Here is a 27,727-nt window from a genome sequence, read left to right on the forward strand (position 1 = left end):
CAGTTGCTGCAATCGCTATTTTTTGCTGTATTTTTCAGTTGGTTTGCGCCCCCCAAAAAATTCTGAGCACCAGCCACCACTGCTCCAAACCCCTCAGCTAAACGTCTTTCTTTTCAAAACTTTTTTCTCTCTACCTCCCACCTAGCCTGCCCCTTGCAAGGCAAAGCAACTCCCAAGAAGAGTTCTTTTCCTGCTTGCAATTGATAGCACCTACAAAGTGACTTAATTACTTTTTTTTTTTTTCTCTCTTTATAAGGCAGAAGGGGGCGGGGTTTAAAAAGGGAAAAAAAAGTGTAAGAGCTGTCATGTGTGCCCTTATACTAGGGCCTCCTGCTTGCTGAGTGGAGAGAGAGAGGAGGAAAAAAAAAACTTAAAAAGTCTGGCCAGCTGCTGTTCTACATAATAACACCAAGTGCCTGGGCCAGCCCCAGTGCAAGCTGCGTCACTGTGCAGCCAGGGAGCAAAGTGGGGAGACTGGTGTGAGCCTGGTGTGCACTGGAAACAATAGATCTCCCCCAATCTCTTCTCTGCACCCGTGGAAGTGGATCCAATACTGTCAGCTAGTGAGAAGCCGTGGAGGAGGCGGCCAGCATGGAGCTGCTATGCTGTGAGTTGGAGACTGTCCGTAGGGCTCAGACTGACCCCACGCTGCTCTTTGATGATCGGGTCCTACACAACCTGCTGACCGTGGAGGAGAGATATTTGCCCCAATGTTCCTACTTCAAGTGTGTCCAGAAGGACATCCAGCCCTTCATGCGGAGGATGGTGGCCACCTGGATGCTGGAGGTTGGTGCATTTCATTTTTCAGATAGTAATAAAAAAAAAGAATAAAAGTTTGCAGTTTGACAGCCTGCTGCAGATGTATGGGAGGATTGCAATGTGTATGTGGCATGCAGGATCGATCCACATGGCGATCCCTACATACAGATCTGGGCTGTCATACACAAGGAAGGCATTCTGTGCAGAACCCCCCCCCCCCCCCTTCTCTGTGCCTGCTGGGATCAATGGCTGTGTTGTGGGGCTTGTGATCGGGGGGTGCTCCTTTGTAGGGTGTCATAGTGTGCTGGCAATCAGGAGGGTGACATGGACACGTGTTGCACAGTTTAATGAAACTCTTTGCAGCAGCAGGAAAAAAAAAAAGTTTTGTTGGCAGCGATCGGCTGGAGCTGATCGAACTTGTTGGGGGGTCCAAGGAAGGGACTAAAGGGGTGCTGGGGAAAAGAGAGGTCCCCATTTTACTTAGTCCACGTATGCACACACAGGCTTCCCCATGCATTGCCTTCTTTGTGACATGTTTCACCCCCACCAGCTCTAAACTGCTCCTGGGCACAACGTGGGAGATGTCTCAATAGATGGGGGGTCACTCCTTGCCCCCCATAAAGGAAGGGGGGTTGGGGTACACGTTAAGTGGGGGCGACTTAATTTGCTAATGTGACTTTTAACCCTTCCATTATTCCATATGTAGGTGTGCTGAGTTTCTTAGGCTTACCCTTTTTTTGGGGGGTGCAATGTATAAGATCAGCCAGATCACCCTAAAGAGTTCATTCATGCTCCTCTTTTAATTAAAGGGCCGCCGGGGGCTTTAATAAAAAATCAATACAGATTGGGTGAAGGGGGGCTGTGAGTTTGATCGGTGTAGATTGGGGTGCCTGAGATTGTGGGTGGCCCGATCCTTCAGTAGATGGCATCTGGTCTGTGAATAGCGTGCATTGCTGGTGTATGGCCGTGAGTTAATGAATCCGGCTGGTTTTGGGGTGATCTTGGATTGAACCCCTTAATTAAAAAAAGAGGGGGGCACCGCTGATTTAGTAGCAGACCCCCATGCAGCACCCCAGCCCCATCCCAACAACCCCCCCTCCTCCTCCTCCTTCCTTCCTTCCATAGCAGCCATGCTCTCCTGCAACCCTGGGACCTCCTGCCCCCCCCCCTTGCTTTCACCGAGGCTTTTACCCCCCAAAACCTGCCCCCCCAGTTCCCACAATTGTCGGTAAAGATGCAGGGGGGTCTGATCTTCCCTCCCCCGCAAAAAGCGGCCGTCTAGGCATTTTTTAAGTATTTTTAAATATTTTTTGAAAAAATGACGAAGTCAGAATTTGTCCCAATGGCTGGGGTGGAGTGTGACCTGAAATGTGTGTCTCTCTCTCTTTCGCCTTTGCCATGGAGCAAAGGGGGTCTGTGAAGGTGAAACCCAGCCTGGGCACATCATAATGTTACATGTTAGAAACTTTTATATTAAACATTTGTCTGATTTTCTGCCATATTCAATGCAATATTTAACCATGTCCCCTCCCTTTCTCTCTCCCTCTTTCCCTTTCTTGCTCTTCTTTCACCCCCCATTCCTACCACTTTCTTCTCCATATTTTGTCATTCTGACCCTTTAAAACTCACTTTCCTCCCTTATTTTGTCATGTTTCTACTGCCTTTTGTATATTTATTTTATATTCTTTTTTTACTTTCCCTGATGCCCTTTCTGTGCTTGCCTCCATGTTGTCTCCTTATACTTGTCATGTTCCTTGTCTGTCTTTTTCCACCTATTTACTTCATTTGATTACCTTTACACTTACTTTTCTGCTTTATTTTTATAAACTGTTATATGTTTGCCTTCTTGTCCTTGTACATGTTACCCCATTGCTGTTTCACCTTTGCCCATATTAACTTTATAATTTCCCTACTCATGCTTCTGCATGTTATCCTCCATCTTGCTTTTCTACCTGCATACTTTGCTATTTGGATACTTTGTCCTGTTTGTTTGTTTTTTTTCTTTAACCATTTACTTCTATATTATTCCTCTATTTTGCCTCTAATCTCCCCAATGTTTGTTCCATAACACCTTTCTATATTTCCATGTTAATGAACTTGTTTTTAACTCACATGTCTGCTCATGCTTTGCATCCTTGCTTCCATGTTGTAACTTTTTTGTTGCTTTATTATATATTTATTTTATTTATATATTATTCTGTTATTATTGTTTAACATATGGTCTTATTTGTTTATTTTCTTCAACATTTCACCTTTTCTAACCTCTATGGCTTTAAATGATATCATTATTCTTTTAACCTCTAACACAATTACCTTTTGATTCTTTCATACCACTTCTCCATATTGTTTTGTTATTATTCCATGTTTTGCTTTATCTTTCTTCTTTATTTTTGCATGCTTTTTTATACCTTGTTTTCTGTACAAATTGTTTTATGTTATCTTCTTTTCCCCTTATATTCTTGGCATGCAATTTGCCCCTTTCAATACTTTCTTTGCCTTTCTTGTACCCCCCCCTTCTCCCTCCCCATCTATACTGCCTGGCCCCCTTCTGTTCATTTTTTTTTCCATAGGTCTGCGAAGAGCAGAAGTGCGAAGAAGAAGTTTTCCCCTTGGCAATGAACTATTTGGATAGATTTTTAGCTGTGATTCCCACCAGAAAGTGCCATTTGCAGCTTCTGGGGGCGGTCTGCATGTTCCTCGCCTCCAAGCTGAAAGAGACTATCCCTTTAACCGCAGAAAAACTTTGCATATATACTGACAATTCCATCAAACCCCAAGAGCTGCTGGTAAGCAGCCCCTGTTACCTAAAATAAATATGTACAGCATTTTTTTTTTTTTGTCCTTCCATGGGAAAGGTATTTCTGGTTTAACTCCCTAGGAAACTTTCATATCATACTCAGGGTCAGCCCTTTAAGCATTATTTTTTAAAGCCTTGATTGCTTGGGATTATGATTTTTTTTCCTAAATATTCTAGCACAAAACATATGTTCATATGTCTCTTTTTTTTAGGTATGTATTTATAATAGATGATGTGTATACAGTATTTTTTTTTTATTATTATTCCTGGGGGAAAAAAGAGTGACTTTTTTACAGACATCATTTTTTTTAACATGCAAACTCTTTAAGTTCTTCCTATATACCACTTTGATATATGTGTTTATATAGATAAAACTTGAAGGTGAAAGCAGTTTTATTTCATATGGCATTGGGCTCATCTGACGCTTGTCTGGTATCTTCTGCCACCTAGTGGCAGAGACAATATGGCAGCTATCCAGAACCTAGTGGGATGTATATTAATTAATTTATGTAAGACTTCATCAAAGCATTTATTTAAAAAGAAAAATCCTTGCGCTTTGTGACATGAACAAAAGCAACCCTGCTTCTGAGCGCTCTCTAAGCTCTCCACCTAAATAATAAGCAGCCCAAGTCAAATGGTCTCTGGTTATCAGGGGCATTGTGGTTGTTTCACGTTATTGGGGGCTGCACAGAAACCTTTTTTTTTTTTTTTTTAAAGTAGACAGGCATTGTCTGCAACACTTTAAATAAGATAAGTGGATCAGCAAAGCACAGTAACTATGCAGCACTGCTAAGCATTTTTCAGTACCGGCCTATTTAATAAGCAAACAGCTATCCTCTACACAAATACAACTTATGATTTGTATGAAGAAAAAGGGACTTTCTTAACTCACACTGATGAGAAATGAGCTGGTGTGTATCTAGTATTTACTTTTTGTGGTTCGTGACTTTGACATAATAAGTGTCCACACATAGATCCAAATATTTTTAGGTTTTTACACAGGTGTGGATGTTTGAGGCATTGGGAGGATTGGAATTCTGTTTAAGTTCTAATAGCAGTAAGCAGTCAGGTGCAAACTGATATTATCAGAGTTGTCCTACAACAGATACGTTTTTTTAAATGGCTGTTATGCGATGCTGCACATCTATTGGCACTACTTTGTTAAGGCTATGTGTGTGTGTGTGTGTGTGTGTCTTCCATATTTCAGATACCTAAGACCTAGCAAGTTTTGCAGTAAATGCTTGAAACAAAAATAGCCAACTGGATATGTAGTGTGGCTGGATCTAATATTAGGCTTTATATGGATGAAGATACTTTTTTCATAAGATTTTCTTGGGTCCTGTTATCCCTTTAACTCCTAGTTATATGTAATACATGTTGCTTCCGTTATTTGCCTGATGAGTGTAATGCAGTGCTTAAAGTGTTACTAAAGCCACAACAGTAAAATCACTCTGTGTATGCTTTGAAGCATGCTTGTTATACTCACTGTGGCACCTAAGGGGTTAATCCTCCGCATTGTGTAAAAAGGGAACCTAAGGTGTTAATCCCCTGCATTGTGGGAAAAGGGTCAAAACCCTAGCTTCTCTGATCTTTCCCTTCTTCGACTGTCCCCTAATTATTTCCTGATAACACAGAGTCTATGGAGTCAGGCTGCACAAGCTCAGTTTGGTGTGTATTGCTAGAGAGTTTTTTTTTTCCGTGTGAGGATGCATGTGATCAGTACAGGGCCAATCAGCACTGTCCAGACAGAGGGCCAGGGGTCTTGTAGTCTCATTTGCATGTGATCATTACAGGGCCAATCAGCACTGTCCAGACAGAGGGCCAGGGGTCTTGTAGTCTCATTCGCATGTGATCATTACAGGGCCAATCAGCACTGTCCAGATAGAGGGCCAGGGGTCTTGTAGTCTCATTCTCAAGACAGTCAGAAAAGATCTCCTACAAGCTTTAACCAGTGCTTGGCTGGACACTGATAGAAGTCACAAGAGTACTCTAACTGCTGATGAGAAAAGGTATTTAGCAGTTTATATTTACTAAAATAATTGCATTTTCATGTTCTGTGTACTATGGGAGATCAGATATAGGCAATGCAGGGTCCTGGGTTCAGTCACACTGTAAAGTGTACTTGTCATCAGGCACAGGTAGCTAAACTGGCTGAATGCATAGCATACAAAGCCGGAACCCATGTGTACCTCCCCACAGCTCCTCAGGGGCCCCAAAATGTCACGGCATACTGTTGTGCAAATCTCAAACGAAAAGAAAGAATCCTCCCAGAGGTTACTACTAGTAATTACTAGGGGGAGGTGTGAGGGGCGGGCCATCCCTCGACTCATGCTGGTGAACAAGTCGTGATTTACATATCATTGTAACCTTGGATTTGTATAACCCATTATGCTGATGGCTATATTCATGGATGGGATGAACATCTTTGGCACATGAGGCCAGTTACACCTGTTGTATCATAATTGCTACTTACACCCGGTGACAGATGTACTTTCAAGAAGACCTCTACCGTCAACTCAAAATGGAGAAACAGGAGAAGCAGCCTTTTTGGACATAGTTCTTTTAGACAGAGATTTGCACCATGGAGGCAATGGGGTCTGATCTGAGACAGGAACTGTGGAGCATGAAATATTCATAGTGTGGGTAGGGAGAATTTTTCTAATTATACATACACTGTATTAAATGGATTATTCATTAAGGCAATGGGGGGGGATTTACTAAAACTGGAGCGCTCAGAATCTGGTGCAGCTGTGCATGGTAGCCAATCAGCTTGTTCACTTAAGCTTTAACAATAAAAACTGGAAGCTGATTGGTTTCTATGTAGCGCTGCGGCAGATTTTGCACACTCTAGTTTTAGTAAATTACCTCCAAAGAGTCATTTGTAAATAGCTTTCTTGACTTCTTAAAGAGAACTGGTCACATTTTCACTAAACCTGTGAAACACACAGCACCTAGTATGTCATCTACCTTGGGAAAGCTCAATGCTTGTGCCACCTTCGCCTGCTTTGGGCACTGTGAAGTCTTATCTGCATGTCTGCAAATTCTTCTTCTCATCTTTTTCCTGGGATGCCGAGGCCATTGGCAGTGAAGCTGCATGCATTCAACTTTACAGTTTCAAAAGGAGCATAGGACCGACGTGAAGACATGCTAATTTGCAGGTCTGTCACGACTAAAGCAAGTCTTCGCTGGAGCGTTGCACACTAGGCGCTGTGTACTTAACAGGGTAGTGAGAACACAACTGGTTCTCTTTAGGGCTCGGTCCACACTGCTGCGCTGTGAATTTGTTCCGTTTTTTTTGTCCTGTGTGAGGTGCGAATTAACACAAATCTACCGCGATTTTACCGCAAATTTCAGGAGTTGGACATAGCTGCTATTAATGTACTAGCCAATGGAATCATAAAGTAAAAAAAAAAAAAAAAAAAGGTTCCTGTGTACTTCCTGGTTTTTGTGGAGAGTAGTGTGGTGGAATTCGCACATATGTGAACCATTGAAAACGTCAGACATATGACGAAACGCGTCTGGAACGGCGTGCAGTGACGTCACCGCATTCTACGTTAGGAGGAAGGGCTCCTGTTATGCTGGCCGGCACCTGTTTTTATCTGCCTGATTTACACTGATGTTTGTAAGTAGGTTTTATACTTTTATTAAACCCGAGTTTGTACGTTACTGCGCTATGATCCGGTCTCCTTTATTACATATGGTTTGTGGAATGGCTGCTTGATACGGCTTCGCTATCTTCCTAAACTGAGGATTTCAGACCCTGTGCGGTGGCTCCATCTACCTGGGTTCATCTTGCCGTGGATTTCTTTTATTGCTGATACTTATCTGCCATCTGGTAAGCTGCAGTCCATGTGGTGGTGGTTCATACAGTCAACAAGTGCACCAGGGTATTGTCCGTCCCGATTCATATATCTGAGGCATATTTAAAATTATTGGACATTTTTTTGATATGGACTTGGTTGTTCACAATTTATGTTGGCGCAGTCTTTCTTTCTTCTGTTTACATTTGTGTTATTACACGTGACTGCAGCCTTCTAAGGTTCATTTTCTTATATAATTTTTTTTGGTTAGCGCAATTTTTCTTTTTATATATGTGAACCATTTATGCGATTCCAGAACGATTTACATTGATGTTTATGGAGACTAAATTTGCAACGCACCGCTGTAAACTCGCACAAGACCCTTTTTTTTATCGCGTCGCATTTGTAGAGGAATCACAACGCATGTATGTGAAGGACCGTCTTTGAAAACCATGACTTTATGGATGACATGCGAATTTAGAATGTTTTTGACGCATCACATTCGTTATGAACTCGCATCAGTGTGAACCGGGTCTAAAATGACCTGTTGACTAATAGGTTGGATTGACTGGCTTTGAATTCCGGAGTCATTGTCCACACTTGGTGCGCGAGTTACTGGAATCTGCACATCATCTTTGCTCTTTGAACTGCCTTAGTAAATATCACCCGACAGAGTGATAATTTTGTGCTATCTTTTGTTGTGTGCAAGAGAGCAATTTTCTGTTTACTGTGAAGTTTATTGTATATGTAACAACAGCTACTCATATATGTACAGAGTGCATTCTGACTTGTAAAATCCCCTTTTAAAGCTGTTGTCTGTTCTGGTGGACGGGGTCCCTTATGAGTACATGCACATCTGCTCATTGCAGTTTTTTTCTAGCAACCCCTGACTGATGTTCTAGAGCAGGGGTAGAAACCTTGGCCCACCAGCTGTGGTGAAACTACAAATCCCATCATGCCTCTGCCTCTAGGAGTGATTGTCAGGGTCTTGCAATGTCTCATGGGACTGGTTTCAAAACAGCTGGAGGGTCGGGGTTGCCTACCCCTGTTTTAGAGTGATCTTAATTGTTAAATATATATAATGCATATGCACATACTGTGTGTATATATATATATATATATATATATATATATATATATATATAATGTGAATGTACAAGGTGCAGCAAACCATAGCAAGCAGTTTCAGTTCTGTGCAGTCCGAGTAGTGAAAGATGAATTCTGATTGGTTGATGTGTACTACTAAGAACGTGTTTGCTTGCCATGAGCTACTATTTCTCCTACCTTAAAGGGGTTGTAAAGGTACATTTTTTTTTCCTAAATAGCTTCCTTTACCTCAGGGCCGTCCGCCTTCACTTACCTCATCCTTCGATTTTGCTATTAAATGTCCTTATTTCTTCTGAGAAATCCTCACTTCCTGTTCTTCTGTCTGTAACTCAACACTGTAATGCAAGGATTTATCCCTGGTGTGGAATGTCATGCTTGCCCCGTCCCTTGGACTACAGGAGAGTCAGGACGTCGCAGATAAAGAAAGGAGCTGTGTGTTAGTGGGCGTCCTGACTCTCCTGTAGTCCAAGGGAGGGGGCAAGCATGACACTCCACACCAGGGAGAAAGCCTTGCATTACTGTGTGTAGTTAGAGACAGAAGAACAGGAAGTGAGGATTTCTCAGAAGAAATAAGAACATTTAAATGTAAAATGGAAGGATGAGGTAAGTGAAGGAGGACTGCACTAAGGTAAAGGAAGCTATTTAGGGAAAATAATTGTACCTTTACAACCCCTTTAAGGCCTACTATGTCTGGTCTATTACTTGTCTTCATCTATTGTTGTGCTACAAGTCCCATGACAGGCCGTCATTCTAATTTTCACTATGTAGCAAAAGATGGTCAGGAAGTAAAATTGTTGTCTGGGAACAAGTGTGCAGCCAGTGAAGTATTAATACTTTTGTCTGGCATGCTTGTTCCAGGTTGAGTCACTAGTAAAAGCAGGATCAGTTTGATAGATCTGGAGCCTTCTTTTAAGCTGAGTGCACACCGTTGCTGTGCCTTAACACACACATGTTAACGTCCATATTGTATTAAGATTCATTTTAATGGGCTGCTTTAATGCAACACATGGTTGCATGTACCACAACACACATACATTAGTAAAATGCAGACGTTTAAATCCAGCCTCAAGTTTTAGAGGAAAAGTGTTGCTGTTGCCCATAGCAACCAATTGGCTGTTTGCTTTTATTTTCACACCTGCGCAAAGAAGATTGCAATTCAAATAGTAATGAAGACGTGAAAAGCGCAGTAACCTATGGCGACTCAACTGCTGCCATATCAGCTGGAAGCTGATTGGACCTCGTTTATCAGTCTGTTAAAAAAAAAAAAACATATAAGAGCCTTCCCTTTCAGTTTCCCAAGCTGCAATGGGAGTATAAATCGATATCGGGCTATTACAGATATTCCTTAAACACCGGGGTATACCGGGGCAAATTTTTTTTTATTTACAATTTTTTTGTTAAAATCAGCATTTTCTCTCTAGACATTATTGTAACCCCCCCAAAAAGTATATATATGTTCTAAAAGGAGAGACCCTGGAGAATAAAATGGTTGTAGTTGCAATTTTTTATGTTGCATAAACTTTGCACAGTTATTTATAAAACGCATATTTTCAGGCAAAAAATCCACTAAAATTAATTTCAGTGCAAGCAAACACAATATTATATCTAATTTTTGTTGGTAAAATATAAGAGATGGGGTTGCGATGAGTAAATAGATACCAAACATGTCAATTCTTAAAATTGTGCACACCAGTGGAATCCCATAAAATGATGGTACCCAAAATTAGGCCACTTTAGATCCTAGGGTCCATTCATACCAGGCGCAGTGGGACTGCGTTGGGTGGCTATTCCAGCACAGTCCGACAGCACCACCAGCGGAAAAACAAGGCAAAATGCTTTGGCTCCAGTCTGGTTGGTTCTTACTACTGTGATGGTAAGGAAGGTGTGCACAGTACACCCAGTTAAACTGTGTGACATTTCAATAAACAAAAAAAAAAAAGAGTGAACAGTGGTATTGGCACAATAACACTGCTGGCTCGGCAGGATGGCACCGCACACTAGCCGTTGCAATTCAGTGCAGCGGCTGGTGTGAATGGACCCTGAGGCCTCGTACAAAACCAGCAAGAAACTTGCTGTTTTTGTTTTTTTTGCAGAGGAAACCGGTCGTGTGTACATTTTTCGACAAGGAAACTGTTGAGGAACTCGACGAGCCAAAAAGAGAGCATGTTCTCTTTTTCCTCGACGGGAATGGAGAAAATTGGCTTGTCGAGTTTCTCGACAGCCTAACAAGGAACTCGACAAGCAAAATGATGTGTTTCGCCCGTCGAGTTCCTCGGTCGTGTGTACGAGGCCTCACAGGTTTTCAGTTTACAGTTAGCCATGAATTATGACCCTAGAATTATTGATCTCACTCCGTTTGCAACAATACCTCACATGTGATTCAATTAATGTTACATACATGTGCTCCCCTTTTGGTGACCTTTTTATATGGGGTATGTTTGAGGATGATAATCTTTTTTTTTTTTTTACTTTATTGCCATCACAAGGGAGCTAACAAGCATAGGCATGATGGCATGGGCGGGTGCCACGTCTGTTAGACCCCAATCTTTCCCCTGTCCTCTGATGACATTATTCTAGTACAGATCATGCTGGAATAGCTCCATCCTTGGCTCCACTAGCTGGGAAATGACAGCTGTGACCCCAGAAGTCACATAATACACGTTCCTTTCATGGCCATTAGTTGCAGGAGGAATCAGGGAATAGATGTTCCTCCTGCTTTAACCAGGGAAGTTGTTTCTAGTATCCTGGGCTCTCCAGTAGAATGGGAGAGTCCAGGAACCACGGCGGTTGGGGGTGGGTTGTGCGTCTCTTTGAGAGTCCTGTAAAAGTGATCGATCTAGAGCTGCCTAATCACTTTTACCTCTTAAAGCCAGGATTAAGCTCACAACTGCAGTAGCAGCAGTTAGCTTGATGTAATCACTTACACAGAAAACACCCTTGCATTGCCCCCCGCACTGCAAGGGTTTAATGCTTGTTAGGTCTAGGTGAAGAGGAATAAGCTGTACTTACCGTACCTAGTTCATTGCTTCAACAGGCTTCCTCCATGCTGTGTGACGGCCCCTCTGAAGCCACTTCTCTTCAGCACTTTGGCCTGTAGTCGTACGCTGATATCACATAATGTGGGATTAATAGCCCTGCATTGTATGTGGGACAGTGAGGGACCAACTACAGCTTGGAGTGCCACAGAGAGGAGGTGAGGTGAAGCTTGCTGGAGTGTGAAAGACTAAATCTTAAGCCTCGTACACACGACCGAGGAACTCGACGGGCGAAACACATCGTTTTCCTCGTCGAGTTCCTTGTTAGGCTGTCGAGAAACTCGACAAGCCAATTTTCTCCATTCTCGTCAAGGAAATAGAGAACTTGCTCTCTTTTTGGCTCGTCGAGTTTCTCGACAGTTTCCTTGACGAAAAATGTACACACGTCCGGTTTCCTCGGCAAAAAAATATCTCCCAGCAAGTTTCTTGCTGGTTTATGCCGAGAAACTTGGTCGTGTGTACGAGGCCTGAGACTTAGCAAGCAAGATATTTTCCTAAAATGACAGCGGCCTGCATATGTCAGTTTATTGCTTGTGTTGATGTGGACAGTCATAATCACGTTGAAGTGTTTAGATTTTGGCACAGCCATTTTTTTTTACATTTCAATTAAGCAAAGAGGTGTTGGAACCCATTTTTATTGCTTTATGTGCCCCTGCTGGGGAGAATTACCCCCTCTTTTTGTCATGGGGACCATTGTCCTTGGTACAGATGTGGTGTGATGGGAAATCCAATATTTTACAGTTGTTACAGGAACAAGGTGGTGAGGGGCAAACTTACAAGGGCCATCCCCTGCTCTATCCAAGACTTTAGAAAAAAATAGGTTTGGTGACACAGTTGCAGTCTACATATTAAGTACCATTGCCAATGCAATGAGACTTTCTGAAAGACATAGACAGTGTAAATTATATCTATACCCAAAACATTTGTAGTTTTGGATAAATCGGGGTACGATTAGTCAGGTTTTACTGCCAATGGAGGCTCTGTTGGAGAGAATCCTTTCCCTCTTGTCTCGTAAACAAAATTGTCTCCAGAACAGGAATGAGGGGAAATCTCCCAACAACAACACACAGAAGTTAAGTAGGGGAGTGCTAGCTTTTTTTTTTGCTAGCTTTTTCCCTGTTGCAGATTTTCTCAAGCTTCCTGTCTGGTAAAAGATTGTCCGTAGAACAGAAAATGAGGGGGAAACTCTAACTGAGCCCCTGAAAGCAGTAAAACCTGATGAGTTCTGTGAACATAAGCTTTCCTTCGTTTACCCAAATCTAAAGGAAAAGGTTTTTGGTGTACAAACACTTTGGGGGAGATTTACTAAAACTGGAGTGTGCAAAATCAGGTTCCAGTTTTTATTGGCAGAGCTCAACTGAAAACTCTTAAGTTAGAAGCTGATTGGCTACCATGCACAGATGCACCAGATTTTTCACTCTCCAGTTTTAGTAAATAACCCTCATTATCTACTCTGAAAGAAAGACAGTAGAGCCATGGAAGAGTTTCTGACAGACATGGGTTCTAATCTCAATGTTGGTTTTTGTTGGTGAAGGGGCCACAAATTGTAAGTAATCACTCTGAAGGCCAGTACAGCAACAGGGGACATCTGCAAAGACATTGATTTTATTCCCAATGTTGACTCTCACTGGTGAATGGGGTTACTACTTGCAAATTAGGGACTCTGAAAGCTAGTATAGCCTGGGGAGACGTGAACGGCATTGGTTCTATGTTGATTTTCGTGGGTAAAGGAGCTGCAACCTGCAGATGAAGGACACTTAAGGCCACTATAGCCATGGAAAGCCTCTCCAAAGATATGGGTTATAAAACCCATGTTGACTCTCACCGGTGAAGGGCTGAAACTCTTAGGTACACACGACCGAGTTTCTCGGCAAAAACCAGCAAGAAACTTGATGGGAGATATTTTTTTGCCGAGGAAACCGGTCGTGTGTACATTTCCGTCGAGGAAACTGTCAAGAAACTCGACGAGCCAAAAAGAGAGCATGTTCTCTATTTCCTTGACGGGAATGGAGAAAATTGGCTTGTCGAGTTCCTCGACAGCCTGACAAGGAACTCGACGAGGAAAACTATGTGTTTCGCCCGTCGAGTTCCTCGGTCGTGTGTACGAGGCTTCAGGTTAAGGACTTTGAAGGCCAGTATAACCTGGGATACTTCCTGAAAGACTTATGTTCAAATTCCAATATCATCTCTTGCTGGTGAGGGAGCTACAACCTGCAGGTTAAGTACTTTGTAGGCCAGTAAAGCCATTGGAGACTTCCAAAAAAATGCTGGATGTTATCCTAGCGTTGACTCTTTGTAAAACAAAAGTTTTGGCTTTACATAAATACATTAAAACAATTGTATTAGTCCCAAACATTTTTAGAAAATCTAGCATATGTTATCTGTCATCAGATGAATTAACTTAGTACTAATACTCAATAATGACTATTGACATGCATGTAAGTTATGACTGGATAAAAGACTCCGCTTTGTGTTGGCTTTGTTTCTAGGAATGGGAACTGGTGGTCTTAGGAAAATTGAAGTGGAACCTTGCTGCTGTGACACCACATGACTTTCTTGAACACATATTACGGAAGCTGCCTTTACCTAAAGAAAAGTTGCTTATGGTCCGAAAGCATGCACAGACCTTTATTGCACTCTGTGCCACAGGTGGGTCCCATCCCTTTATATATGGCATTGGTCTATTCAGATTTTTTTTTTTGCTACAACATAATGTATTTTCTACATATATTCTATTTCAACCCAAATGTTACTGCCGGGCATGCACAATTATTAAAAATAATAACTGCGTGTAATTTTATATGCAATTCGCAGTACCTGAATGTGATTTTTTATTGGCCTCTTGCATTCCCCTGCACGTGAAGACTAGAAATGACAGACAGAAGAACATCACAAGAGCATTTTGGTCATTGCTGCATGGCAGATGTGTTATAAGCAGGACAGAGAGTGCTTCTCTTCCATCATTGGCAAATCAAGCTGAGGCCTTATTGGCTGAGGCTTTATTCCTAAACAAGCTGAGCTTCTGCTGCAGTGGAAGTCCAGGTCCTGGTTATGTTCTGGATATGTCTGCACTGCATAGCACTGCTTGTGAAAATATCACCTTTAAAGTATATCTAAAGCAGGGGTCTCAATTTGGCGTCCCTCCAGCTGTTGAGAAACGACAAATCCTATCTTCCCTGTGCCTGTGGGTGCCTGTGGGAGTCATGCTTGTAACTGTCAGCCTTGCAATGCCTCATGGGACTTGTAGTTTTGCAACAGCTGGAGGGGGCGGCCAGTTTGAGACCCCTGAACTAAAGGAATCTGTATGTAATTTGTGAGATTTCCCTTTACTTCCTGTCCTGTATACTCAACAGGAAGTGTGAGGATATCTTTCCATTGTGAGGGAATGTTATGGGAACAAGTGTCACCACTGGATGGTTTGCCCTCTATTCCTGTTCTGATGGCAACGCAAAATTTAAAGATTTCGCTTAATTTCCAGTGACACTGGTGATAAGAACTATTGGGGTAAATCTCCCTAACAAGGACAAAGATAGCAATACAAAAAACTGTCAAGCCCTTTATACACGGCCGGGAAACCCGTCAGGAAAAAAACGTTGGTTTTCCTGACGGGATTCCTGGCAAGCTTGCCGTGCATACAGACGGGCATTCAAAAGAACCTCCGTTTTTTTGAACGGCAAGAACGCGGTGACGTCATCGTCACATTCGATGTCATCGCCGCCATCTTGCTACAGCCCACACTAAACTTGTATGCTACTGCGCATGCGTCAAACTCTTATCGAGCATGCACGGGTTTCCAATGGAACAGGTAAGCATACAGATGGAAACAGCAGGAAACACTGCCGGGAATCCCGAAGGGGAAAATAGAGAGCGAGTTTTCTATTTTCCCTGGGCAGTTTTCCTGTCGGGAAAACTGCTAGGGAGCATACACACAGCCGGGATTCCCAGTCAAATGCTCTCCTGGCAGTTTTCCTGCCGGGAAAAACGGTCATGTATACGAGGCTTTAGATGTTCTACCCCCTTACCACTCTATCCAAAGAATGTTTTTTTTTTGTTGCCTTAAATTATACTCTAAAGGGAATCATTTAGTGTTAAGCTGGCCAAACATTATACAATTTTGTTTTTTAACCACTTAAGGACCGCCTAACGCCGATATACATGGGCAGAATGGCACGGCTGGGCACAGGCACGTACAGGTACGTTGCCCTTTAAGAGTCCAGCCGTGGGTCATGCTCGCGCCCCTGCCGGCATGCTCGCGACCCAGTCCGAAGCTCTGTGACCGCGCCCATGGGACCTGATCGCCGCCGGTGTCCCGCGTTTGGGTCACAGGAGCTGAAGAACGGGGAGAGCTGTAAACACACCTTCCCCGTTCTTCTCTGTGCCAGTGTCACTGATCGTCTGTTCCCTGTTATAGGGAATGACGATCAGTGACGTCACACGTCCAGCCACGCCCCCCTACAGTAAGAATCACACTTAACCTCTTAGCGCCCCCTAGTGGCTAACCTCTTCACTGCCATTGTAATTTTCACAGTAATCAGTGCATTTTTATAGCACCTTTCGCTGTGAAAATGACAACGGTCCCAAAAATTTGTCAAAAGTGTCCGATGTGTCCGCCATAATGACCAGCATATTGGTCCGGGTCTTAAGTGGTTAATTTCCTTGAGATTTATCTTCAACTATGTAGGAATGCTTACAAACAGAAAGTGTTTAGGTTTGACCATCTATAGGAAAATATATAGGACAATTGTACAATAAGATTGTATAATGTATGACCAAACTCGTGTATTTCTAATACGCATCTTTGAGTTTTTGTAGTAATGTCACCTGGGAGTAATTTTTCTATGTTCACTGCTGGATAATTCATGACTGCATTTCATTTACAAACTTGCAGATTATATCTCTATTGGCTATCTGTATAATATGGAATGTGGTCAGCATTCCTGCTAAAAAACTGACAAGATAAGATCAATTAGACATACAGATGGACTGTAGTTTCTTTACCAGACTGACCCTACCCAAATTACATTTATACGCAAAGCATAGGTATGGTGTCATATTTGTTGAGTCATACTATTCATCATAACGCAGAACCTGCATATTGAGCAAATAAGTCTGACTACATATGTGGCTATAATTACAATTCAGTAATGAGAGCAAGGTTTTTAAAAGACACATTGGTGAGATGATATGCAAAAAGCTTATCCCTGCATCATAAATGTTTGTAACATTGTTGCATAGCCAAAATGAAGCACACGAACACTGCGGCCGACAAATGTCTTCTTTAATCTGTGATCCTGTTGGCTGCATGGTTACATAGGAATATAATGAAGCCGTTTATGTAAACCCTTGCAAAGATATTCTCTTATTTTCTTCTTTCTGGTTTGTTAAATGTACCACTGAAAGTGTTCTATCTGTTTGATGAGTGCATTAATACCCGTTGATCCTGCTCGAAATCCAGTGAGCTTGCAAGTTTCTGTGCACTCTGCTGGTGCATAACGGAAATCCCAAGCAATGTTGTTCTCACTTCACCTCTGTGAACTACAGAACATTTTCCCCTACAGTACGGTGATGGAGTGAGGGGGAGTCATTCAGGAAATCAGGAGCAAACGGCCCAGGATAGCATTCCTTAAGCCCTGGTTCACACTGCTGCGATTTGACATGTTAAATCGGTGGCATTTGCCGGTGTTCTGATGAGAAATGCCACCTGTCGAATAATGGCCGCCCTGAGCTTCTGAATATCGTAATTTAAGATCAGCTGTAGATGGCGCCTGCGCATAATAGCCGACACTGTGCCACACGCTCCTGATGCTCGTGCGAGTCTGAAAGGGACGGATTTAACAGACTTCCAGATAAAAACCTGCCTAAATAAAAAGTCCTTTCCGTCCCCTTGCTTCGAGTGACATACATTACCTCTCACAATGAACTGTGGATCACCCCCCATATTATGATAAACGTCCAGGAATGTGCATGTGTCCAAGCTAGTGCACGAGATATGTAAAAATCCCTGTCACTCAAAGCAAGGGGACGGAAAGGACTTTTAGGTTTTTATCTGGAAGTCTGTTAATTTTCACTGAACAATAAAAGAGGATTGCTCAGAGCTGGATTAACTCTGTGTGGCAAGACTGGGCACAGATGATAGGAAATCTTATTCTCTACATTGTGACATCCACGTTAACAATCCTTTCTTAATATTTTTAACTCAGAGGAACCCTCAAAACAACTTTCAGGTCTCAGGGTAACCCTGCTGATAAATACCGTATCTACAGCATTATTGTTAACGGTAAGTTGAGCTATAAGCATAACTTAGGCCCCGTACACACGTCCGAGAAACTCGACGGGCAAAACACATTGTTTTGCTCGTCGAGTTCCCTGTGAAGCCGCCGAAATTTCCTATTGAACAACGAGGAAATAAAGAACATGTTCTCTATTTGGCCCGACGAGATCCTCGTCGGTTTCCTCGGCCAAAAGTGTACACACGACCGGGTTTCTTGGCAGAATACCGCTCCGATCGAGTTTCTGGCTGAATTCTGCCGAGAAACTCGGTCGTGTGTACGGGGCCTAAAAGAATTAGGAATATAGCATTCTAGGCATATTTGACACCCAGTCTGCTCTGTACAGTAAAATTGTTTTCATCAGTAATAAAAATGGCGATCACTGGGAGGAATGCCATTATACATTGGTGGTCAGTGAGGAGAATTCATCATACATTAATGGTCAGTTGAGCGAATGTTCCTTACATTGGTGGCCAGTGTGGAGAGTGTCCCTTGACTAAGGAGTTCAGCAGGGAGAAAAAAAATTCCCTAAATTGGTGGTCGGTTAGAAAATGTCAGTATTCCTTTGACTGACACCAACAATGGGGCATAATTCCTTCCACTGAAAACAATAATGGAGCACTAATCCTCCCACTGACGCCAACTATTTCTCCCCCTAATACCAAAGGTCGGGCATTGTTTACTCCCACTGGGCACAGTCCGGCCTTCCTAAAGTCTGAAGGACATAAAAAGTGTCCCTTTTTTTAGAAAGTTTGGAGACCCCTGGCCCATACAATGGTGGTCACGTCCCTTACATAAGGGGTCAGCAGGGAGAATGTTCCTCGCATGTAGGGTCAGTGGGAAATATGCCCTGTTCATTGGTGGTCAGTGGGAAGAATGTCTCTTATGTAAAGGGTCAGTTGGGATATTCTCCTCACATTTGTGGCCAGCTGGGTAAGATTGCTTCGTAGGGTTGTGGTCAGTTGGAAGAATGCATCTTACTTTGGTGGTTGGGAAAAATGCTTCTTACATTGCTTTTTGGTGAAAAGAATGACCTTACATTGGTGGTCAGTGGAAAGAATGCTCCTTATATTCGTGGTCAGTGGGATGAATGCCCCCTTAAAGATTGCTAAAAACTTTAAGTATTAAAGTGTGGTTGCATGTGTTAGTGATCACTCACATAAAAAGCAAACATTTTGTGATCACAGAAGATTCATTGCTACTACATGCTACTTATGTAATTTACATTAAATGGAGCCATTTTTTTAATTTGTTTATCAATCACTACATTAGCAATTCAATTGTTTTTAAATCTACACATTAAAACATAATATAATGCAGCTAACCAGTTCATAAATTTGGTTGCTACATTTGTTTCCTCTATTCAGCATAAGTATAATTTCTGCAACCCCAGAAAAAACTGTTGATCTTGCAAGTATTCCTTGTACCTTCCTATGCACTAAATTCATAGCTCAAACAATGGTCTAAATCAGGGGCTTCCAAATGTTCTAAACAAAGGGCCATTTTTCTGTCGTGCAGACTTAAAGGGGCCGGACTGTGGCCATTGGGAGTAGAAAAGGTCCCAACGTCAGTGGGATGCAAGAATACCTCATCTTTGGGGTCAGTGGGATGAATAGTGCTCCATCGTTGGTGTCAGTGGGGGGAATTGTGCCCCATTGTTTGTGCCATTGGGAAAAATTGTGCCCCATCATCGGTGTCATTGGGAGGAATTGTGCCACGTCTTTGGTGTCATTGGAAGGACTTGTTCCTCATCATTGTTGCCATTGGGAGGAGTTGTGCCTCATCGTTGGTGTCATTGGGAGGAATTGTGCCCCATCTTTGCTGTCATTGGGAGGAATTGTGTACCATAGTTGGTGTTATTGGGAGGATTTCTGTCTCATTATTGGGGGGAATTAAGCCCCATTGTTGTTATCAGTGGATAGAAATGTCCCCAAGGGACAGATAAAAGCTAGCAACGAGCCACATCTGGCCTCCGGGCTGCAGTTTGGAGACGACTGGTCTAAATCAAGACGGCAGCCTTGGGTGAAAACACTGCTTCTCTATAGATACAGTACACAGCAAGTCAGCATTTTCACCCTAGGATAGAATGTGTGCTACTGGCAGAATCACCACGTGACAATAAAGGGGGGAAAAATCTGAAAGCTAAAATGAATGCAGCCACTACATCTGGTGAGTGAACTGGTGAGCTGCAATATATTACATTTTGCTTGTGGGTTTGGAGACAATTTATACACTAGTGATTATATTAGCATGACTGAGCTACTTATATTAGCCCATGTAGCTCTAGCCTGTTTGATTTGGAGGAACTGCTTCATGCTGCCTGCAGCAGAATGATGACATCAAAAACCCTCAAGAACTATTTTTTTAAGTGAAAAGTAGAGCTTTTTTAAATTATAACATTGCAAGGTGCACTTAAACTGCAGAAATACAGTTTTTTTTCCCCTTTAATCTATAGTTTTATGTAGATAGTGGTTTGCCTTTTTATGGTAAGCCAGTAGAGCTCATGAAAAGGCGCTGCAATTGCCACGAGACTGTAAAGACGCATTGATGTATATGTAAGTGCAGGATGAATGTTACACTTTGGTTAAAGTCAAAGTCTAAATATGAACACTTGCTGTCTTAAGTTCAGAGAAACACAGACCACATTTACATGTCTGCAGGCCATAGTGAGCATGTTCTACCACACAGTCCCTCAAAATGTTACACATCTAGATCAACAGAATAAGAAAATGCTCTATTTTAGGTACTCTATTTCCAGGTGAGCCTAACTTTCTAAGAAAGCCCATCCAATCCAATAACTGGAATTTGGACTCTATTTTTCAAAACAGTTATTTTTACTGCTGCTGTCTATTTATAATAGTAAAAACAGCATAAATCTTCCATTTATCTACATTAAGGGTGGTGTGTTTGCAAAATGCATGCCCTAACGTAGCTCTGTGCATTCATGTATTGGTGATATGCTTATGATTTTTATATAATATATATTGTGCAATTTTTCAATTTATCCTAATCTGTAAAGATTAATTCCAAGCCAAAAAGTAGTGAGAAAAAAATCTTCCCAGATTACTAATCAACAATGATTATCTTTAGGACCCCCTCACACTTTTCCAATGCATTGCGAGCAGCTAGGGGGGGGGGGGTGATCCACAGTGCTGTAAAAGTGATCCGGTGGCTGTAAAGCTGCTCAGGTCACTTTTACCTAAAAGCCAATTGTTGGTTGAAAACAATACCAGAACCATGGCTTGTAGCTGCCTCTGTTGACACATTATTGAAATAGCGGCCGTCAAACCAAAAAGGTGAATGTCCAAAGATGTAGTTGAGTACATAATTACAATTACAGACCTAAGAGCCGGTTCACACAGGGGCGGCACGACTTCGGGGGCGACTCGGCAAGGCGTCCTGAAGACGACTTCAGAGGCGACTTGCAAAATGACTTATGTATAGAAGTCAATGCAAGTCGCCCCAAGTCGCCCCCAAAGTCGTACAAGAACCTTTTTCTAAGTCGGAGCGACTTGCGTCGCTCCTATTAGAACGGCTCTATTGAATAGAATGGGACACGACTTGTCTGGAGGCTGAGTTGCCTGACGAGTCGCCCCAGTGTGAACTGGCTCTAAAGGAGGGTTTATTTTAAGTTATACATATATGTATTTGATAATAGCGTCTTCTGAGTCCTTATCCCATTTTAGACCCTGAAGAAGAGGGAATTTGTTGCTCTTAAAACTTGTCAGGTATTTTTGATTGATTGAAATATGAATAAATAAAGGTATGTTTGGACTTTTTTACATTTTGGTTGGCATACATATATATATATATATATATATATATATATATATATATATATATATATATATATATTTTTTTTTTTTTTTTTGAGTCACTTCCAAGTACTCATTGAGAGAGGTCTGTTTCTTTCAGAGCTGCCTTACCAAAGCCAGAGAGCCTACATTCTGGCATTTAAACTGTTAGCACAAGTATTGTAATTCCAGTGGCTCTTAAGGCTGCATTCACACCTAAAGCCTCGTACACACGATCAGATATCTGATGGAATCTAATCCGATGGATTTTTTCGTCGGATATCCGGTGAAGCTGACTTTCATCAGTCTTGCCTACACACCATCAGTCAAAAATCCAACCGTGCCAAAACGCAGTGACGTAAAACACGTGCTGAAAAAAATGAAGTTCAATGCTTCTGAGCATGCGTCGACTTGATTCTGAGCATGCATGGATTTTTGACCGATGGACTTCCACACAGACGATCGTTTTTTTCTATCTTTTTTTTTTTCCATAGGAAAAATTTAAAACATGTTCTATTTTTTTTCACCGATGGAAAACAAACCGATGGGGCCCACACACGATCGGTTTGTCCGATGAAAACAGTCCATCGGTCTGTTTTCATCGGACAAACCTATCCTGTGTACAGGGCTTAAGAGATTTCAGCTCAGCTCAGAAGTTCCAAAACCCCCAACAAGCAAAATCCCATTCATTTTAATGGCACCTTTTCACATAGGAGGGTTTTGTTGCTTGAAGCTCAAAAAAGTACATGAGCTTCTTTTTTGACAAATTACTGTGTTTTTGGCCTCACAAGCTTCAATAGACACGCCTGATTTTAGCAGAAAAGCGCTTGTAAAATGCCAGAAAAACACACAAATAGCATCTCTCCAACCCTAATTTCCTCTCCCTCTCCTCCTCCTAGTGCTTAAATTGGTTAAACAGAAATGCCTGAAGCTGTGAAAACACTTGTAATAGACTTCAAAAGCGCTTTGAAAAAGCTGCAAAAAAAACAAAAAAAAAAAGCCCAGAAAAACGCCTGTAAATGATACACTCAGGCCTCGTACACACGACCGAGTTTCTCGGCAAAAACCAACAAGAAACTTGCTGGGAGATATTTTTTTGCCGAGGAAACCGGTCGTGTGTACATTTTCGTCGAGGAAACTGTCGAGAAACTCGACGAGCCAAAAAGAGAGCATGTTCTCTATTTCGACGGGAATGGAGAAACTTGCCTTGTCAAGTCCCTCGACAGCCTGAAGCCTCGTACACACGGTCGAGGAACTCGACGTGCCAAACACATCGAGTTCCTCGGCCAGTTCAGCCCTGAAGCCGCCGAGGAGCTCGGCGGGCCGAGAGCTCCCATAGAACAACGAGGAAATAGAGAACATGTTCTCTATTTCCTCGCCGAGGTCCTCGTCGGCTTCCTCGGCCGAAAGTGTACACACGGCCGGGTTTCTCGGCAGAATTCGGCCAGAAACTCGGTCGGAAGCTGAATTCTGCCGAGGAAACTGGTCGTGTGTACGGGGCCTGACAAGGAACTCGACGAGGAAAACGATGTGTTTCGCCCGTCGAGTTCCTCGGCCGTGTGTACGAGGCTTCAGGTGTGAATGCAGCCTTAATGTGTTTCTGCATTGACAGTGGAATAGGGATAGAGGTGAATTGGTGACAACTGTCTAATGTGCTCTGTACACACGATCGGTTCGTCTGATGAAAACGGTCCGATGGACCGTTTTCATCGGACGAACCGGTCGTGTGTGGGCCCCATCGTTTTTTTTCCCTATCGGTGAAAAAAAATAGAACCTGTTTTAAAATTTTCTGATGGTTAAAAAAACGATAGAAAAAAACAATTGTCTGTGGGGAAATCCATCGGTCAAAAATCCACGCATGCACTTGAACTTAATTTTTCTCTGCACGTCGTTGTGTTTTACGTCACCGCGTTGGACAGGATCAGATTTTTAACTGATGGTGTGTAGGCAAGACTGATGAAAGTCAGCTTCATCGGATATCCGATGAAAAAATCCATTGGTCCGTTTTCATCGGATGGAACCGATCGTGTGTACGTGGCATAAGAGATTTATCTTACTTTGGAAAGATCTTTTCTCACTTCCTGTTTTGTCTTAAGACTGGATTTTAAGGATAATCTCCCCTATGGTACACGCAGAAACAGATACATAACTGTCCAAAAAAATCAGAAATATAACTGAAATATAACATATGCTTAATTTCTGTGTATGGCCATTCTAAAGGGTTTCCCTCAATCGCTGTGTATTCTTTGTGATTGTTAAACTGTATAAATGTGCTTGCCATTCCTATATCAGCTGATTTACTGTCAACAAACTGTTTTTTTCCACGTATGACTTTCGTGGTTTCATAAAAACAAATATGGACTGGGAGGTTTGTCTTCTACTAGGAAATTTGCCCACTGGAAATGAGTATAGCCTTCCAGGAGAATATCTCCTGACAAGGCCTCTATTAAGGTAACATTATAGACACTCATAGCATTAACCGCTTCAGTGCCCGTGTGACATCCAGTCACGTCACTTGGGCCAATGGTCTGGAGAGCCCCTTGATGTTTATTGAATGCGATCAGTGTGTTGCTTGAACACTTGAAGGGATTCTCTGTAGATGCTGAAAGGGTCTTCTCTTTTAAGAAAAACTTGCTAACATTTTGCCCATGTTGGGTCCTGTTTTCAGTAGAGAAGCCAGCAATGACAAGGCAAAGATGGATTGAATTAAGCTAGGTTGCAGCCCTGTCCTTCCTTCATCAGCACATTTTAAAAACAAGGGGTAAAAATGGAGACAGAACCGTGAAGGACAGTTTGTTTTTTTGTTTTACGTAGAAATGCATTCTGTGTCCTCTGGGCCTAACATAAATAGAAGTCAAAAGCGTAGCATACTCTGCTTTATCCTTATCTCTTTCTGTTGTCATTTTATGGCAGGCTCAGTAGATAATGGATAAGGCAGATAATGTGTTGCATAGCGAGCAGAAGTTATATTTTAGCAAACTGTCATCCTCTACATGTAATATCTGTAGGCTGGTGCTTCATTCGTTGTAAGCGCAATAGATTTTTCTTTAAAGCAACTCTAATGTTAAAAAAATAAAATAAAATAATAAGTGTAAAAAAGACTCTGAAGTTTGCTGCCTGGCAGAACTACATCGGCTTCAGCATCCAATGTGTTTCCAATGCTTGTGTCCCCTGCTGCAGGCTGTGGTCCACCCACCCGTCGCATCAGCAGCTCTGCAGGAAAACAGTAGATCCTTCGATTTTGCTTTTAAATGTCCTTATTTCTTCTGATAAATCCTCACTTCCTGTTCTTCTGTATGTAACTCCACACAGTTATGCAAGGCTTTCTCCCTGGTGTGGAGTGTCATGCTCGCCCCTTCCCTTGGACTACAGTAGAGTCAGGACGCTCTCTACGTTGCAGATAGAGAAAGAGCTGTGTGTTAGTGGGCGTCCTGACTCTCCTGTAGTTCAAGGGAGGGGGCGAGCACAACACTCCACACCAGGGAGAAAGTCTTGCATTACTGTGTGGAGTTACAGACAGAAGAACAGGAAGTGAGGATTTATCAGAAGAAATAAGGACATTTAAAAGCAAAATCGATGGATGAGGTAAGTGAAGGAGGACTGCACTAAGGTGAAGGAAGCTATTTAAGAAAACAAATTGTACCTTTAAAACCCCTTTAAGCAGATCAGTAATGGGTCAAAAACAGGTCAAATTCAGAAAAATCTCAGAGGCATCTTAAAGCCCATTGTCACAGGCAATAAGTGCCCCCATATCAACCCCCCCCCTCCCCTTACTCTCACCTCACTGGCTGCTGTGACATGGCTCCCGCTGGTGTATCTAAGCCAATGAGGAGAGAGAGACCCATGAGTGCCACGGCTCTCATGCACATCACTGTATCAAGATGGGGCTTGAGACCCAGTTGTCCTCTGCAACATTACTCTTCCTCACCTACTGTTAGAGCCGGTTCACACTGACGCAGGAAGACTTGACGAGCGACTCGGCAAGGCGATCTGCCCACGACTTCAGAGGCAACTTGAAAAATGACTTCTGTATTGAAGTCAATGGAAGTCGCCCTGAAGTTGTCCTAAAGTAGTACAGGAACCTTTTTCTAAGTCGGAGCGAGTTGAGTCGCTCCTATTAGAATGGTTTCATAGTACAGAACGGAGCGCGACATGTCAGGCGGCTAAGTCGCCTGATGAGTCGCGTCTGTGTGAACCGGCTCTTAGATGTCTACAGCATAAAGTCTAATTATTCTGTAGTCCAAGATAAGAATTAGGAGAGCTAGAATAAACAGGAAGTGTGCAGAGTACACAGGACAGCTCTAAATTGCTGACAAGATCAGCAGTTTTTTGCACTTCTCAAACAGATATAACAAAATGCTTCCAATGGTACAATAAACAGACCAAAACAAGTAAATAGGAGAAGCTCTTTTTTAGCGTTTACATACATTTCCAGGTTTTATTTACATGCAGGGGTATAGCTGTCTCCATTATCTTCGTAAGAGAGACCAGACTACCTTATATGCATGTGAGTATTATGTGGCAGTAGTGTTGGCGTCTGGGTTGATCGGTGTCTCTGTGGACAATATTTGGGCCTGGATTTGTAAGAAATGTTTTTGGTAGCGAGAGGCTGGCCACATTTTTTTTTCTTAGGTAAGCCTTTAGGGAACAAAATGTAATTGCATCTCCATCCCAAACGTTATCTTTGTAGAGCGTAAGAAAGGTTAGATCCACTGTCAGCTTTTTATTGGTGTCTGTGGCCATTCCATTAACAGGATATGTATGTTACAGCTTTGCCCTTCATAGCCAAGAAGCGAGGAGACATTTCCCCAACTGGGTAAAAAAATCTGACAGAGGTTTTAACACTTCCCTGCTCTATCCAGGACAAAAACAAAAAAAAGTTTTGGCTAGAATCCCATATTTAAAGGGTAACTCCACTTTTTGGTGAGATACTCCCAACAGGAAATCACATCTAAAGGGGTGCAGGCCCAGCAGCTTTCCTCATAAGAGGCCTGCAGGTGCAGCAGCTGGTTGATAATTAAGAAACCACTCCTATTAGATTACCTTACCACACAGAGACAGACGAACACACAAGGATTTATTAATAATAACAAAAGGTAGGAATCTGCAACAAAGTTTGTTTAAATCCCTGCAATATACACAGATCACCCAGAGGGGAATTTTTTTCTCTCAACAACAGTGGAGTTATGCCTCGTACACACGGCCGTTTTCCTCGGCAAAAACCATCAAGAAAAATTCTGGCAGAGCTTTTTTGCCGAGGAAAACGGTTGTGTGTATGTTTTTCGTCGAGAAAACTGTCGTGGATCGCGACGAGAAAAAAAGAGAATATGCTCTCATTTTTATCGTCGGGGGTGTCTCAATTTTTTCGTTGTGGTTCTCGTCGGGCAGGTTTACGATGAGAAACACGTTCGTGTGTTTGCCTTAGAAACCCGCGCATGCTCAGAATAAAGTAAGAGACGGGAGCGCACCTTCGGTAAAAGTAGCGTTCGTAATGAAAATAGCACATTTGTCACGCTGTAACAGACTGAAAAGCGCGAATCGTCTCTCACCAAACTTTTACTTAACACGCAGTAACATGAGATTAGCAAAAGCAGCCCCAAGGGTTGTGCCATAGGAACCTAACTTCCCCTTTATAGTGCCGTCGTACGTGTTGTACGTCACCGCGTTAGAGAACGACGAGATTTTGTCTCGACAGTGTGTATGCAAGGAAAGCTTGACAAGAATCTCGTCAAGCTTGACAAGAACCTTGTCGAGGAAAACAACGTTTCTTTTACGATGAGATTCTCGGGCGTGTGTACAAGGCATTACTCTTTAAAGTGGTTGTAAACCCTATTTTACAACCTTATGCTACAGGTAAGCCTATATTAAGGATTACCTGTAGCCAACAAGGATATCTCCTAAACCTGCACGGTTTGTACCTATGTGCCGTTGCTGCAGTCTCCGTGCTGTCACCGGCGGCTCCCGTGCGCATGCACGGGAGTGACGTCATTGCAGCTCCAGCCAATCACAGTGCCAGAGCCGCGATACCCGGACAACATGTCGGAGGCCAGAGGGGGATAGGAGGACCGCTGCTGGGGCTTCGATTGGAGGTAAGTAATACATAATGCATACTAGCTCATTATGCCCTTGTCTTGCAGGGTTTTTTTTCTAGTTTTTTTAAGAGGGT

At 42.6% G+C, this 27,727-nt stretch overlaps 1 protein-coding gene across 1 annotated transcript in view; it reads left to right on the forward strand.

Moving 5' to 3' along the window:
• Positions 1-308: 308 nt before the first annotated feature.
• The window catches only part of CCND2 (cyclin D2), an 82,459-nt gene continuing 55,040 nt past the window's right edge, over positions 309-27,727 (forward strand). The window contains exons 1-3 of the mRNA XM_040345177.1: positions 309-786; positions 3,330-3,545; positions 13,988-14,147. Of these exons, the coding sequence (XP_040201111.1) occupies positions 592-786; positions 3,330-3,545; positions 13,988-14,147 (571 nt within the window). The 5' untranslated portion in view covers positions 309-591. The remainder of the gene's footprint in view (positions 787-3,329; positions 3,546-13,987; positions 14,148-27,727) is intronic.

Source organism: Rana temporaria, chromosome 3 (assembly GCF_905171775.1).
Source record: "Rana temporaria chromosome 3, aRanTem1.1, whole genome shotgun sequence".
Classification (NCBI taxonomy): Eukaryota; Metazoa; Chordata; class Amphibia; order Anura; family Ranidae; genus Rana; species Rana temporaria.